General features: G+C 55.0%; 1 protein-coding gene across 5 annotated transcripts in view; it reads left to right on the top strand.

Moving 5' to 3' along the window:
* Window positions 1-15,812, top strand: part of BICRA (BRD4 interacting chromatin remodeling complex associated protein) — a 100,452-nt gene extending 84,640 nt beyond the window's left edge. For 4 of the 5 annotated variants that reach the window (XM_090053044.1, XM_090053046.1, XM_090053045.1 and 1 more), the window contains 9 exons: window positions 2,876-3,583; window positions 5,963-6,158; window positions 7,824-7,951; window positions 8,451-8,576; window positions 8,837-8,898; window positions 10,455-10,603; window positions 12,534-12,628; window positions 13,445-13,547; window positions 14,551-15,812. In XM_090053044.1, the coding sequence (XP_089909170.1) occupies window positions 2,876-3,583; window positions 5,963-6,158; window positions 7,824-7,951; window positions 8,451-8,576; window positions 8,837-8,898; window positions 10,455-10,603; window positions 12,534-12,628; window positions 13,445-13,547; window positions 14,551-15,737 (2,754 nt within the window). In that variant the 3' untranslated portion in view covers window positions 15,738-15,812. The remainder of the gene's footprint in view (window positions 1-2,875; window positions 3,584-5,962; window positions 6,159-7,823; window positions 7,952-8,450; window positions 8,577-8,836; window positions 8,899-10,454; window positions 10,604-12,533; window positions 12,629-13,444; window positions 13,548-14,550) is intronic. The other variant, XM_090053048.1, reaches the window with a different exon arrangement.
* Window positions 15,813-16,479: the final 667 nt, after the last annotated feature.

Raw genomic sequence — 16,479 nt, 5'->3', positions numbered from 1 at the left:
TATTAATAGATTGTATACAGACACCATTATATACACACACTATATACATAAACACACATGCAGTATACATGCACACGTATATACTTGTGTACACACACACGTATGTGTGTATATATCTGTATATGTGTGTATACATATCTGTGTGTGTATGTATACATATATGCATGTATGTGTGTGTTTTGTGTGCGTGTATGTTTTGTGTGTGTATTGTTTACATTATACACATGCATATAATGTGTGTATATAATGGTGTTTATATATTACCCAATAATCTACATATAATTGTGTCTATAACAGAGGTTCCCAAACTTGCGTACCCACTTCCAGATTTACCAGTTGCCCATGTACCCCTACCAGCACGTTTTATATTTTAACCCCTTAAATGCCAATTATGATGATGATGATGATAATTAAATCTTCAATTACATAATTTCTCCCATGTACCACCCCCCCCCCCCCCGAAATATCTTGCATACCCCCAGGGGTACATGCACCACAATTTGGGAACCTCTGGTCTATAATATATCAATGTATTATGTATACATTGTTAATAGATGGCATATAACACAATTACACACACACACACACACACGTGTATGAATATATATGTATATGTCTCTACATCTGCATGTAAATACATATAATGTGTGTATATAAATGTGTCTATATCAAAAATATACATATAGTATATGGATAGAGATGGAATTTTATGCATGCACACTTACAAACAGATGTACGTAGTATATAAGAATTGTATGCTGTGAAGCTCAGCTTTGTCCCTATATTTGATAGCAGCCCAAACGTTTTTAAAGTAGACATAAGAACAGTTTTGCTGTTTACCCTTCTTTTCTTTTGAAGGCGCGCGTGTGTGTGGTCTGCTGTGATTCAATATATGTGTGCGTGTTAGTGCAAGAACCTGCACTGGTGTGCTTGTATATGTGCGTGCTTTGCTGTGATCTAGGATCTTTGCGTGTGTGTGTGTGTCAGTGCAAGAGCCTGCTTGGGGCGGGGGGCGTGTATGAATACAGACTGTGTAGGACTTTCCCATAACAGGTCTGTGTGTGCTGGGGCAGAGATGGATGGGATGAGGTAACGAGAAGTCTCTTTCATCTCCGATTTCCATGATTCTAATAAGCAAAGCATCCAAATTCAGGCCATCTGGCTTAGTTCCCTCACTGGTCCCCCTCCCACCCCCTCTCCCCACAGCTAGGACAGGGGATCCAGCTGCACCTTTGTTTTTAAAATAAAAGCAGCTCTGGTCCTCTTCCGGGGACATCCTAGGGACAGAACGGAAAGTCCTGCATGGTCTTTCCATCTGAGAGAAAGCAGTACGAGGAGAGGGGGGAGCGACCTGCCTGGACTGCGGGATGCCGAGTTGCGGTGAGCAGGCGGTCCAGGATCTCGGCCACCAAAGCGCCGAAATGGACCCGGGTAATTTATCACCCCCTCAGCACGGGAGCAGAAGACAGGAGCAAGCAGCTGCTGCCAGGCTGCAACCGAGTCCAGCCTTTAGGCGCTATTTAGCAAGCACGTGCAATTAAAAGCACGCACCGGGCAGCTGCTCTGGTGGCCGAGGGAATCTCCTTTCTGTCGGCATCTGCAGCAGGGTTGAATCTTCCCCGTCTCCCGTGTCCTGCCCCCCCGTTATCCGGCTCTCGTTGTCCGTCTGTGGCACTTGCCAATCCGCCTCCTCTCTGCTGTTCTCTGCTTGCTCGCCTTCAGGATCTCATTAACCCTGGAAGCTGCTGCTGCCTTGTTTTGCTGCTTCATTTCCCCCCCCCCCTTTTTTTTCCTGTCCCTTATGCGTGCTGCTGTCCTGTCTTTGCCAGAGACTTTATCACCCATTTATGCAGTCGGTTCTCGTAACGGCCGGAGCCGGCGTGCAGGCGGTGCATCCGTCGGACCACGCACGCAGCTTTATTCTAGATCCATTTCACCCCTGTTGTGCGGTCTAGGAACAGGGGTCTTAATGAGGGCTAGCGCTGTTTAAAAATCCCACGTACGCTGAGCCGATGTGCTGTGCTAACACCACTGCGCTAGGCAGGGTGCCGCTCGATTTCGGGCTGGGGTTTTTGGGACATCTAGGTTATCTCTGGCTGGGAGAGGAACAAAGCCAAGGGCACGTCCAATGCTGTGTAGGCCAGGACTAGGGAGGTTTGGCCATGTTCTCCCTAGCCGGAAGCAGGATGCAGAGGGGGATGCATAACAGTTGCTGCAGGGAGGGATTTGAGCTCTACTTGGGGCTGGCAGGGCAAAAGGAGAAAAATGCCCATGATATAAAGGGTAGTAACTCCAGCCCTCGCCCGCCACAGGGCACCTGAGTCACAGGCATCGTATTTATAAGCAAACTAGTGCAGACCCTGCCATCTGGCGCCAGCTGCATCAGCTTGCTTGGCTTGGAAGCATTTTGGCAACGCCCAGGGTTAGCGAGACAGGCATCTCCCGGGGTTCACCCCCGCGTAGTGTCGTCGGCAGATTTGGAAGCATTTTTCCAAGGCACCTCCCGGGGTTCACCCTTGCCTTGTGTCGTCGGCGGATTTGGAAGCATTTTTCTCTGACCGGCTGAGCTAGCCAAGACGTGCAGCGGCCGGCCGCGGTCTGGGAGCTGCCCCTGGGATTCTGCCGTCCGCTGGCACTCGTCAGCCCGAGGAAGTGCCCGCTGGGAGTACGGGAGGGTGAGACCCCCCAGCTCAGGTCCTCAAAATCTTTTAGCCGTGAGAGAGGACGCCCTAGGTCTCGCTGGTGGCTGGGATGCCGGGGGGGGACCTTCTAGACCGACGGAGCAGCTGCAAGGCCGCAGGAGCCTGGCTGTTGGCGATCCCTGTGCCCCACTCCGCTAACATCTTCTCCCTCTTTCTTTCTTTCTCTGTTGCAGTTGCCTGCGGGGCAGCAGAAGCTCCCTGGTGCCTCCCCGTCCCATTCGCTACCTCATCCTCCCATAGGCGACAGCCCTCAGATCCAGCCCGCGCACCTGCCCCAAATGCAGTCCCCGCACCAGTCCCGCCCTCCGTCGCAGCCCCAGCCCCTCTCCCGGCCCCCGTCGCGGCCGCACTCGAGGCCCCCCTCCCAGCCCCAGACCCTGTCGCGGCCCCCGTCGGAGCCCCTGTCTCGCTCCTGCACCCCGCAGACCCAGATGCCGAACCTGTACGTGATCCAGAACCAGATCGCGTCGTCCCCGCACGGGCCCGCCCAGCACCCCCTGCGGCCCCCCTCGCAGCCTCAGGTCCAGTTCCAGCCGCCCCCGTCGCAGGCCGAGGGGCAGCCGCCGCTGGCGACGCCTCCCCACATGCAGCTCCAAGTGCAGCTGGCTGCTCCCATCCAGCCCCAGGCCGAGCCCCAGGTCCAGACCCGGCTGCACTCCCAAATCCAGGCACCCGCCGAGGCCCAGCATACCCATTCGCCGCACTTCCAGCTTCAGTTCCCTTCCCAGGGCCAGGTCAAGCCCCCGACCCCGACCCAGACCCTCCACCTCGCCCCAGAGCCGCAGCGCAGTTTTCAGATGGTCCCAAACCAATTCCAAACCCTGACGGCAATTCCAAATCCCGCTCCGCAGCAGAAGCAGCTACTGGACAGGTTCCAGCAGGTAAATAACGACCGTAGAAGTGGGGGGGGAGGGTCGTTCGCCTGGGCTTCGGTCTGCAGAAATAGCGCCTCCCTGCCTTGTAATCAGAAACACCATATTTTCTTACATATAACGCACCTTTCCCCCCCCCCCAAAAAAATCCGACTGCTGGAAATTGGACTGCATGTTGTATGCAAAAAATACGGTAAGAGCAGCTTTTGCTGCTTGCTGGGCGGAGTTGAATCCGCAGCCATCCGCAGGGAGCAAAACATGGGCCCAGCTCCCCATTACTCGCTGCATGGAAAGATCTGCGCCCCCCACCCCCACCTTCATTTGGCCTTTCAAAAAAAAACCCTAAATATTATATTCCAGGGTGTGTTGCGTTGGGAAATACAGTAGGAAGTCCATGGGCGTCAGGTACAAAAGACGCCTCATAGAGCTTTGGAAATAATATACCACCAGTTTCTAGTCCCATCATGTTAGAGCAGGGTTGGAGTGCTGTTGTAGCCGCGAGGGTCCAGGAAACATGCAACAGGGGTTTTTTGGTGATATATTTTATTGGGCCAGCTAGATAGTCAGGTGTCCTAGAGAAATCGCAAGAAAGTCAGGCTGGAAGGGACCTTGCAGTCACCTAATCTAGACCTTGCTCAAGGCAGGATCATCCCTGACCAAACCATCCCATATATGTGTGTATGTGTGTGTATTTTTTAATACATAAAAAAACCTGCCTTGAGCAGGGGCCTGGACTAGATGACTTTGTGAGGTCTCTTCCAGCCTTTTTTTTTTTTTTTTTTTTTTTATATATATATATACATATATATAAGAGTTTGTGATGCATATAATTTATCTTGGTTAGTCCATCAAGTGCAAGTCTACACTTCCTTCCACTTGACTTCAGACTAACACGACTACCTGCGTCTCTAAACTATCCCCGTCACGTGTCTGTCCAACCTGTTCTTGAAGATCTCCAGGGACGGAGGCTCCCCCACCCCCGTGGGCAGCCTGTTGCACCGATCAGTCGCCCTCGGAGCCAGGAAGTTCCTCTTCTTCTCCAGCCTCGGTTTCTCCTGCGGCAGTTTGAGGCCGTCGCTCTTTAGTCCTGCCCCAGAGAGAGGCCCGTCTCCATCCTCTCTCTAAGGAGGAGGGCGCTCTGTGCCCCAAAAGCCCCCATGTAACATCTCTCCCAACTCTACCCTTAGTCCAATACAAAGATACCACCAAAGAAACCCCTTGCTCCTGGCTCGGCTCCGAATCGCAAAAGCCACCGCTGACGAGGTGAGCTGTGGCTCTCCTCCGTGGAAAGCCGACGTTGTCTTGGTTGGTCGGTTGATTCATTTGCGAAGCTGGGAGGACGCTGTGGGAAGCTGGTTGTCTTCATCGTTGCGTGAAGCACGTCGTTCTCGGCCTCTGGGAAGCAATGTTTCCCACCTTGGCCGTGGGTAGACGGTTGTTTTCATAGTCGCGCGAAGCGCATCGTTGTCAGCTTCTAGAAGGACATTCATCCCGCTTCGGCCACGGGGGGCTGGTTGTCTTCATCGCCGCGTGAAGCACGTCGTTGTCGACCTTTAGGAAGAAATTCATCCCACCTTGGCCATGGGTAGCTGGTCGTCGTTGCGTGAAGCATGTCGCTGTCAGCCTCTAGGAAGCAGTTCGTCCCACCTTGGCCTCTCTGAGCTGCTTTTGACTGGGCCCTTTGTCCTCTGTTGTTTGGAAGACGACTAACCCAATTAAAGGAAAAAGCCCTATGCAGCGTTTGTTGCCTCAGACGTGGGCTGCTGGGGAATCGCTCGAGACCCAGTGCACAAACCCATGGAGAGAATTATTATTTTTTTATTGCTAGGGAGATGAGAGCAAACCCTTGCCCCCTGAAAAGCAGCTTGGGGGACCCAAACAGAGCAGACAAAACAATGAGGCGACCCCACCGGGCTCCAGCCTGTGGCACTGGGGAGGGGCAATGTTTCTAACCTGGCCCTTAGGGACCACATCCAGTTCGTATACGTGCTGACTTCACTGGGGGGCCCCTTCTGAGACACCCACCCCCCCTCCCCGTTCCCAAAAAATAAGTGAAACACTTTCCGCGTTCCCTTTGGAGAAAAAAGGCTGAACTCGGTTTGTTCCGTTTCAGCGGCTCATCCAGTAAAAAAGGCCCTTTCGAGGGCACATCTAGGCAATTGAAACTCCGGACACCCACAAACCTGGATGTTCCCAAGGCTAAGCAGGCTTTCTGCTCCCTTGGCATTTGTGTCCAAACTTTGTGAAGTCCGAGGGGAGGGGGTGAGATGGGAGCCAGGGCACTTTACAGGGCAGGGCCCTTTCTTCCCCACGTCGGGGTGACTAGAAACGTGGCCGGCGCAGAGCAGCCAGGGCGAGTTCTCAGCCTCTGCCTTTTTGTCGCTGCAGGTGCCGCAGGGGATTATCCTACAAACCAAGCAGACAACATCCACCAGCCAGGCCTCGCCGGCGCTCAGCCAGTTCAGCAGCCAGCCCTCCTCTGTCCTGGTGAACACCCAGGGGCAGCCGGTCGCGGTGACGACGACGCCGGCACCGGTCCACAGCCATGCCCCAGCGCCCGCCACCGGCCAGCCGTCCACTGCAGGTTCGAACGCGGCGGCCTGTGAGCTCGGGGCGGGCTGAGAGGCGGGAGGAGGTGGACGTGGGGGCGGCGGGCGGGCAGCGCAGCCCCCACGCTGTTGTGTCAGTGGCTACCAAAGCCGAAGCTGCCTGGGGAAAGGCAGTGCAGTCGTGTGTCTCCGTGCCTGCGTGGCACTTAAATCCTGAGGTCCCTGGCTAGAGGGTCTTGCCTTCTATTCGGGCCCAGCCCGATCGCTGCATTTGGGATTGGGAAGGAATTTTACCCTGTGGCCAGGTTGGTATGAACTGCGGGAAGGGGGTTGCCCTCCTCTGCAGCGGGGGGCACAGCCTCTGTCTTGGGTTTCTCAAGTGCCCTTTAACCCCTGTTCAGTGGCAGGATGCTGCCAGCGCCCAGCCCCTGGCTGCACGTGGGCACGTTCAAGTGCGCTCGGTATCTGCGGGCAGTGGGCCTTGTCGCGGTGCACCAGGGTTGGCTGCATAGTTTTAGGAATAGGTGAGACCGGGACTTTTGGATGGCGGGGATCCTGCCTCTAGCAGGGGGTTGGACCAGATGTGCCCTGCCCGGCCACATGTTCTGCAGTCCTCCAAAAGAAGGCAGCTCGTCTCTCCTAAGAACATAACAGCGGCCATTTACTGGGCCAGACCCTAGGACCATCTTGCCCAGTCTGTGTCTTGCAGCAGCAGAGAGCGGGGGCTGGAAGGGGCGTGAATGAATCTGAGCAGGGCTTTTGCCCCCTCTTCCTCTCTCGCATGCAGCCTCCAGCATTAAAGGTCCCGATTCAGAGGCTGCATCCCGCACGCCCATGCTTTATTGTTATTGATGCCCCTTTCCTCCAAGAACGTGTACAATCCCTGTGTGAACCTGGCTGAACTCTCACATCTGGTGGCCGTGAGTTAATGAGGGTTGAAGGGACCTCGGGGTCGCATCTAGTCCAACCCCTGCTCCGAGCCAGGACCAGCCCCAACTGCATCATCCCAGGCAAGGCTTTGTCTAGCCGGGTGTTCAAAGCCTCCAAGGGTGGAGACTCCCGCACCGCTCCGGAGGGAGCCTGTCCCAGTGCTTCTCCGCCCTCCCAGTGAGAAAATTCTTCCTGATATCTAACCTCAGTTTTCCTTGCTGCAACCCGTTGCTCTCTGCCCTGTCGTCTGCCCCCGCTGAGAGCAGCGCTGAGCTTCACACTCCAGTTGCACTTTAATTCTCACCTCGGGATGTTTTTGATGTTCAGTCGCCTGTATGCAAAGATCCACCTCCTTCCTGCGGGTGCTCATTGAAAGTTTATCCCCGTGCCTTTCTCTCACGTTGGGGCCTTTGCCTCTTGTCTGGGCCAGATTCCAGTTTGGATGATTGAATGCTGCTACCCCCCTTCAGCCCCCTGCGTTGCTATTCAGTCGGATGAGGGCGCAGGTCGTCTGCAGACCTGTGGAGCTCTGGAGTCCTTCAGATGCTGAACAGCCAGCGGAGGTGGCTGCATTTCAGTGGACAACATTCTCCAAAGCGCCTAAGTCCCCTGGTCCTCTAGCTGACTTGGATGGAAAGCTTTGCTTAGCACCTTGATCCAGCCTATAACATGCTGTTGGAGCTTGCCATGTGAATCTGACACCGGTGTTTCAACTTGAACCTGTATTTGAAGCAATGACCGTGTTTTCCATCCCTGCACCCCCCCCCCAGGTATCACTGCTTCCGTTCCAGCGGAGAGCAAAACGTTTTCTACTGGCTCCACAACTATTTCCGTGGGGAAAGTAGCAGCGGGACAAGGGAAGCCTGGAGCCACCTTTGCTCTCCAGCAGCCGGTTCAGGTGAGAGTGCGGCTCTTCCTCAAAGGTTTTGTCCATTTTGAGAAGGGGCGGCATGAAGTTTTACTCCCGGGTTGTGGGGAACAAAATGCAGCCTGCCAGAAAGCATTTAACTCTGGCAGAAACTTATTTGTGTTTTAAGTACAGCAATCTCTTAAAAGACAAAGGGGAAACAACCCCTCATTCTTATGCTAACGAGACCCAGGGGGACAGGGAGGGGGTAGGTGCCTTGTTCCTTTTGCTTCTGATTTACTTAAAGGCATGCCAGTCCTGCTGGGACCTGCCTCCTAGAAGTGCAAGGTAAAAATACTATATCCCCAAGACTCAGATATTGGTGTCTGAGCAACAAGGGGGTTCACGGGGAACATTTTGCTCAGGGGTGAATTGGTGAGAGCAGTTTCTGGCTGTGTGTGTCGTTTTTGTTTTTTTCCTTCATCAATTTGGCCTCCTCAGATTCGTGCTGGGATCTCGCACAAATGGCAGCTTTTTTTTTTGTTCGCAGACCAAGCCCGGGGTGATCAGCTCCGTCTCCGGACTGAACCTGGGTAAAGGATCCTTGCAGATTCAAGTTGTCAGCAAAGGATTATCGCAGCTCATGCCTTCAGTCCCGGTCCAAACCACGCAGCAGGTGAGCATGCCCCTGTGGCTATTTATACATCAGAGGTCTGTGAGAGGCTTTTGGGAGGGCGGGGATAGCAGTTGGGCTGGAGACTGAAATAGTTGGAGCTGATCCTGCTTTGAGTCGAGGGTTGGACTAGATGTGACCGCCTCGTGTCTCTTCCAACCTGAGTTTTCTCTGATTCTCTGAACACAAGCTGGGTGCTCCTGTGTAGATTAAAACTGACCCAGAGGCTTTTTCACATGTTCCCTTTTCTCTTTTCTTGCCAGTATGACAGTAAACTTGGAAGCCTGAAAAAACCGCCTACACTACAACCCAGCAAAGAAGCATGGTGAGTGTCCCAGAGACCCAGGGGCTGAAGCTAGCGGCTGGACTAGGTTTAACAGTGCATCTTGCCATCATGCAAGTGCCAAAGCCCTCTCTTTGTTACGGTGTATAGGTATAAATTAGCAGTGGTGGAGCTCCCTTTGAGGATGCCTCTCTTGACGTGATGTTTTACCTCGGCGTGGAAATTGGTGTCCGTGCGGAGGGGCCAGGGCTGATGCAGCCAACAGCAGACTGGGCTGTATTAACAGGATTGTTAATGGGGGCCATGGCAGGGGGTCGGACTAGATGATCTACTCGGGTCCCTTCCGAGTCTAGAAACTATGATCATCCCTTGCAAATCAAGGGCAGCGATGCTTTTGCTTTGTTCGGCACTGGAGAGGCTTCACCTGGGCCCCGTGCTTCCATGAAGGACGTGGACAGGTTTGAAAGAGTCCAGGGCAGAGCAACGGAAACGATGAGGGGTCTGGAAGAGAAGACTTAATGAAGAGAGGCCGAAGAGCTAGGGTTGTTTAGTCTGGAGAAGAGAAGACCAAGGGGGAGGGTGCTCACGGCCTTCAAGTGCGAGCCGTGTCAGAGGGGATGGAGGTGGGCTTTTCTTCAGGGTCATTGAGGACAGGATGAGCTGCATCAGGGGAAACTGAGGCTGGAGGTGAGGAGGAACATCTCCTTCCATCTCCTTGGAACGGGCCGCCCAGAGAGGTGGGGGGCGTCTCCATCCCCGGAGGTCTTCAAGAGCAGGTTAGCTGGTTGGGCTGGTTTGGAGAGGGGTGATCCTGCCTTGAGCAAGGGACCGGACTAGATGTGACCTTGGGAGGTCCTTTCCAGCCCGACTTTGCTATGGTCCCGTGGGCCTATGACAGGGAACGTTTCGCGTGGAATTTTTCTGGGATGGTTTTCCGCCGGGGGTTGGTTGTTCTGTCTCCGGTGCCCCCTACCCTGAGCGCACGTGTACTCGCACGTACTTGCATGCATGCAGCCACCCCCCTAACAGGGGGGCAGCTCCGGGTGAAATTACATTAACGTGTGGCCTTCCTGCCCGTGGCGTTTCACACGTGCCACGGCTGTCCGTGTTCGCTCTGAGGACTGCTGCGCTCTGGCAGTGTAGGAAGGATGACACCGTTTTATCAATGCAGATAAATTACGTTTTCCTTAATTGGAGAAACCATGTCATAATCTCATTTGACGGCCCCTGGGGGGAACTTCTCTAACTGAGTTATAGGCTGTCTGGGTCACATGCCATACGTTGGAAGACCCCGCGTGATCCTCTTGGCACGAGGTGCACCATTTATTAGCTGTAAGACTCCAGGGAGGATGAGCAGGGGTTGGTCATTGCGTGGGGGCTGCCCGTAACATACGTGTTGTTGTGTGTTTGGCTCATATACAGCCGGGGGGGGGGGGCTTTGGAGGTCCTCGCAGTGCTGCAATGGGTGTAAGTAGCCCATAAATGTCATGGGGAGGTTCAGTAAAAATTTCCACTATTCAGCCTAAGGCTTTTATGGGCAGCTGTCTTGTCCATACGCTCCGTGCTAGCTCCTGATGGGTCTTTCCTCTTTCTCGTAGCTTTTTGGAACAGTTGCATAAACACCAAGGAGCTGTGTTGCACCCAGACTATAAAACGTCGTTCCGTTCATTCGAAGATGCCTTACAAAGGCTTCTACCCTACCACGTCTACCAGGGGATGCTGCCCTCCACCCAGGACTACAAGAAGGGTGAGTTCAGCTGTGAATGCTGGCGGCGTAGTGGGGGGAGCTAGTGGCCCCAGGACTGCAGCAACATGTCCAATACAGCTGAGCCAAGCACTAGGATGGACCAAGAGCGCCTCGGGCCTGTGCTGTGTTTGCATGTAGTGGGTCAGGGTGAAAAATAGCTGCCTCCAGCAATGAGAAGAGAGAAGTTTGCTCCTCTGCTTCCACTCCCAAAAAGGATAAGCTCCCTGAAACCTGGCACGGTCTCCCGCCTTTAATCTTTCCCAGCGAGATAAAGTTGGGACCATCGCGGCCTTCTGGGTTTTGAAGCTGGCGGATGAGACGGGGGCCTTGTGTGCTCGATACAGGCACTAACGCTCCCACAGGAATATTCATTAGAGTTGCTGTTTGCCCCATGTGGCCTTGATCAAGACATCTCCTTCCCTCCCTCTCTGCAGGCCCTGATGAGTTTCAGTGCTTCTTTATAAAGAATTGAAACCCCCAGTTGTAATAATACGCCATGCTGAGTGTTTGTTTTTTCAAGTTTGCTGTATTCATTCAAATCCAAGATGAGGGGGTTCTCCTCCCCTTGCCCAGCCAAACTACAGCATCCACCAAAATGAGGTGTCAGTGCAGGGAGAAGAAGTTGGGTGTCAGAGGCCAAGAGGACTGTCTGACCCTCACCCCCAGCCCTTGCTTTCCCTGATGTAACACTTGGCGGCGGGGGGGGGGGGGTCTGAATTTAAGACAACCCTCCAGTAATGAAAATCCTCTATCTAGAAAATGAAAACAAATGTATCCATTTTCCATATCTAGAATCTTAATTACTGGGGGGGGGTCATCTTAAATTCACAGTTGGCTTGGATTCAGGTACATACGATATGACTAACGTCACTACCAAACATTACGTATTGCTGTTACGTGACCTGCGGCAGTCACGTCTCCGACCATTTTCCTGGCGTTGAGGGAGAGCGTCCTCCTCCCACGCTGTTGAAAATCAGACTGGTCTTGAAGAGTCGTGTAAAACTTTATGCCTTTGCTAGAAGGAGAAGCGTAAACCCACGTACAGTAAACGTCATGTAGGTGCAGAGTGGAGCAGGAGGGGTCCCTTATCTAGCAGCAATGTTAAGGAGATTTGACTGCTGTTTCTTGCGTGATTTTCTTTGAAGGAAATGATCGCCGTATATCCGGGGATAAATGGTATAAAGCGGGAAAACGATGTGTTCTTCTTTATCCTTTGCTAAAAGTGCCATCAAATTAAGAGCGAAGGGCAACATATTCCAAGCCAGGGAAGTATATTTAAATGTTGTGCCTAATTAGTTGCAGCCACAAGACACTGCAGGGGATGGGCGACCAAAGGACTGTCTGGCGAGAATATCCACCGTTAGTTTAGATCAGATAAAATTATATACACCAGTAACCTCGTCTGCTTCAAGCCATGGGCCAAGCGGCGGGTTAGGAAGAGGTTTCTCTTAAGGCGAATGTGGTTGTCCTTTGGAAGTCTCTAGTCCTGGCGGCTCTCTGGGACAGGATATGGGATTAGATATGGGCCCTTTCGTCGGATCCAGCCTGGCCACCTGGGTTCCTCTACAGCTCCCTTCACCTCCAGGCACAAAACCAGGGGCATCGCATTGCCATCTGAGCTAGCGGCCCACACCCTGCCATCGGAGTACATGGGATGCTGAGGTGTGCCGGGGGGAGAGAGAAACGGAGCACGGCAAATTGAGGCTGGACCTGTATCTGTCTCAGCAGCTCCTTGCTTTAATAGCATCACATGAGCCATTAAACCACCTCAGACTTTAGGAGGAAACCCAAGGAGAGGTAGCAGAGGAGCACAGAAAGGAGCAGACACCACTGCTGCCACCCACAAAGCTAGCGATAGTCGTATGTGTGTGCTGCCTGTGTCCAAAAGAAAACCAGACGCCTTCTGTTTTTTCCCCCCTCTCCTTTCCAGTGGACGAAGAGTTCGAAGTGGTGTCCACGCAGCTCTTGAAACGCACACAAGCTATGCTGAACAAATACCGGCTGCTGCTCTTAGAAGAGTCCAGGGTAAGCCTAATCCCCTTGTCCTGTGTCCGTTGCGGTGGCCTGCCTACACCGGCCCGTTTCGCTGTGCCCCGTGCCTTTCTAACGCGGGTTCAGATTGCGCGTTCTTTCACTCGTTACGCCTGTGCTGAGTGAGGTCCGAGCACTGTGTCATGTAGCACTGAGAATGGGGGGACGTGTTGCGGTCTGTTTTCAGTGAGCAAAGCCTGAAGCTGTGAGTAGGGGAGATTTCCCTTCTCATCCCTGGGGAAAAAGCAATGGCCAGCACATACATTTAATGTTCATTTTGCCATCAGACGTTAGCAACAGGGAATTTGGCAGCAGGCCCTCCACTCCTCTCCCCTCCTCTCCTCTTTCATCGATCTCCCAGAAACGTAATGGGAAGCGATGGCAGGCGACAGAAAAAGGAGCGATGGGCAAAAGTTGCAGCAAGGGAAGTTTAGGTTGGATATTAGGAAAAACTCTTTCAGCAGGTGGGTGGGGAAGCACTGGTTCGGGTCACCCAGAGAGGCGGTGCAGTCTCCATCCTTGGAGGTTTTGAAGACCCAGCTGGACAGAGCCGTGGCTGGGATGATGTAGTTGGGGCTGGTCCTGCTTGGAGCAGGGGTTGGAGTAGATGTGACTTCCATAGGTCCCTTCCAGCCCTCGTTTTCTAAAATTAAATTAGGCTACCAGCTTGGTATTGCAGCCGTGATTCTTTTCGCCCATGCTGCAAAGAAAGCAGAGGCTGCTTTCAGTCTATCTGGGCAATTTCAAGCCCTGCATCCTAACATACCTTTCTCTTTTCCACTTCCACCTGGTTTTGCCCTTCATCCGCAGAGAGTCAGCCCTTCCGCGGAGATGGTGATGATTGACCGGATGTTTATTCAGGAGGAAAAGACTACGTTGGCACTGGATAAGCAGCTGGCAAAGGAGAAACCAGGTTGGATATGTCTTGTAGAGGGGTACTGAGGTGTTTGCACACCCCTTCTCTTCCAGCTCTGGTTAGAGGATGCTTTCCAGCAGGATGTTTCTAAGGGCAGAATCGAAACCTGCTGGCTTCAGAAAGTGCCAGTCTCTGACCCCCTCCTCCTTCCTCCCCGAGCCGGGGGCAAAAGTCGGAGTCCCGCTGCATGAAGTGGGGTCTATATTCCCCTCCCGCCATCCCCGTCTGAAGGATGCTGGTAGCTGCAGCCTTTGACGCACAGACTCCTTGCAGTTCTCAGCTGGCCCCGTTCCCGATCCCTTTTTACTTAATGGGCATATGCTTAATTTATGGCATCTCTTTCCCAGCCCTAGAAACTGGCTTGCCTCCTCTCGAGGGAGCTGGACAGATGTTTGAAAGCAGGAGAAAAGCAGCATAGCGTAAAGGGAAAACTGACGGAGCAGTTGCCTCTGGAAGGGGACTGGCCACGTTATCGCGGCTCTGAAATGATTCCTGCTGGGCAGGTCGTGAGCGAAGGACTGGGTGGCTTTATGAATGATCGTATTGCTCTCGTGGTGCACCCTGTACGGGACACAGTGCAGAGAAGATACGAGCAGAAGTGTCAGAGGGAGGAGAGAGGCTGAGAAACAGAAGCCAGAGAGCACAAGAGGGGGGAGAATTTGGAGATAAAAGCAAAAAAACCCCCGGCTGAATGAGGGGGGCCATGGATGTGTGAAAGCAATAACTGAGATGCCTTTGGGGGTGGTCTGGGAGCCTTAGATAGGGAAGACTCCCAGGGGCTCACCCCAGCTATTAGATGGGGATAAAACTTCCTCCCTGGGTTAAGGGTGAATTAATTAGCACGTGTCTGGGCTGGGATGGTTGCATCAGGGACCATCCTGCCTTGAGCTGGACTAGACCTTGCGAGGTCCCCCGCGGCCCAACATCCTTATGGCCCGTGGGGCCGCAGCGCGCCGGTCTGTGTTGCTCTGATCCCTGACGCGGGCCTCTGTGTTTGCAGATGAGTATGTGTCGTCGTCCCGCTCCCAGAGCCTCCCATCCTCCGCGGCTCTCGCCTCCGCCTCCAGCGCCGCCCCGGCCTCCGAAAGCCTCAAGGTGCCTCCGGCGCAGACGCCCGGCCCCATCAACCCCACCAAGCTGGTGATCAAACACAGCGGGGGCTCCCCGTCCGTCACCTGGGCCAAGGCCTCGCCTTCCCTGGACGGGGACGAAGACGCCCTGCCTTCCCGGAGCAAGCCCCCCATCAAAACCTACGAGGCCCGGAGCCGCATCGGCCTCAAGCTGAAGATCAAGCAGGAAGCCGGGCTCAGCAAAGTGGTGCACAACACGGCCCTGGATCCCGTTCACCAGCCACCCCCCGTGTGCACTGTCATCAAGGTGCCCGATCAGCACGCCGCCCCGGCCGCGGCCACCTCCGCCCCTCCTGTGGCCACCACCCCGGGTCAGATGAACGGCACCGTGGACCACGCGGCCCCCGCGCCCGCCGAGAAGAAGCCCGTGGCGACCTACTGCCGGCTCCCGCTTCGCAAGACCTACCGCGAGAACGTGGACGCTTTCGTGGCCGACAAAGCCAGCGATGCCAAGGCGGGCGCCCCCAAGGCCGACGCCGGCCCCCTCAAGCAAGAGGACGGCTCCCGCAGCGTCATCACCTCCCTCAAAACCCACGAGAGTCCCGCGGGGGCCGAGAAGACCCGGCCGGAGGAGGGCTCCAAGCTGCTGTTCTTCAACCGGGGCGACACGCGGGCCCTGGGGTTGCAGGGCAGCCCTGCTCCGCCCAAGCCGGACGACGCCACTAGTGGCCTTATGAAGGAACTCGCGGAAGTGGAGGACGAGTTTTACCGTGGGATGATCAAAACGGAGCCCCCCGACCACAGCTCGGGCGCGGAGCTCACCTGGGACGTGCCCCTGCCCCCCGCCAAGCGCCGCAAGTCCGAGTCCTTCGACGTCGACAACGCCAGCTTCTCCAGCGACAGCCCCCAGGACGACTCCCTCAACGAGCACCTTCAGAGTGCCATCGACAGCATCCTCAACCTGCAGCAACCTCAGACTGGGGGCCAGGCCATCCGGACACCCTCCTCCTCCTATAACTCCTCTTCGTCCCCCTTCTCGTCGCCCGTCCACCGCACGGACGCTTACCTTGCCCCCAGTCACAACGGCGGCCTTGGAGCGAGGACGTTGAACAGATAACAGATGCCCACAGCGGGCACGGGACGATTAGCAAGGACCGAAGAAGGCGCTCTTGCTGGCGGTAAAGGTGGGGCAGGGCGGGGGGGAGTGCCCGGCGCCACCTACTGGAGACCCGACTGTTCGGGCCTGGCGCCGATGGGGGGGTGGGGGGAAGGAGGGCGTCCGAACGCCGCTGCGTTGATACGACAGGTTTGGGATGTCACCGAGGGCCGAGCGGGGGTGGGATGATGTGCCGCACGCGCGTGCCGTCGAACCCCCGCGCCGGCGGCGCGTGCGAATCCAGCGGGCGGGGGCGGCGGGCCCCTGGGTAGCATCAGCTGTGTAATGTAGAGTCTGTAACGAATCCCCCGATGGGTCTGGCTTCCCCCTCTCCCATCTCTGTCCGGCCCCAGCGGCCTGCCGGCTTCGAAGGGATTGCGGGCGGAGCCGGCAGGGCGCCGGGGTGGGGCGAGAGGCGCCGTGGCATCACCGATTCATTTGTTTTAAGTTATTCCCCGTGCCCCACGCGGGCTTTCGGACCCTCTCGTCAGCCAGCCCGGGGCAAGAAGCACCCCCCCGCTCTGGCCCTGCTGCCCAGCAAGGAAATACAAACACTAAGCACCAGACTGCAAAGTTTACAGATAAGCCAGGACGTGTCCCAGGCGGGAGGGGGGCATGGGAGAGCGGGGGCTGTTGCCAGGCAAGGGCATTGCCAGGGGAGCCGGGCTGTGGGTTCGGGCACATCTGGCCTGCGAGTCCGGCC

Source organism: Crocodylus siamensis, chromosome 6 (assembly GCF_052110815.1).
Source record: "Crocodylus siamensis isolate JL-2025a chromosome 6, ASM5211081v1, whole genome shotgun sequence".
Lineage (NCBI taxonomy): Eukaryota > Metazoa > Chordata > Crocodylia > Crocodylidae > Crocodylus > Crocodylus siamensis.
This window is presented reverse-complemented; position numbering and strand designations above follow the sequence as displayed.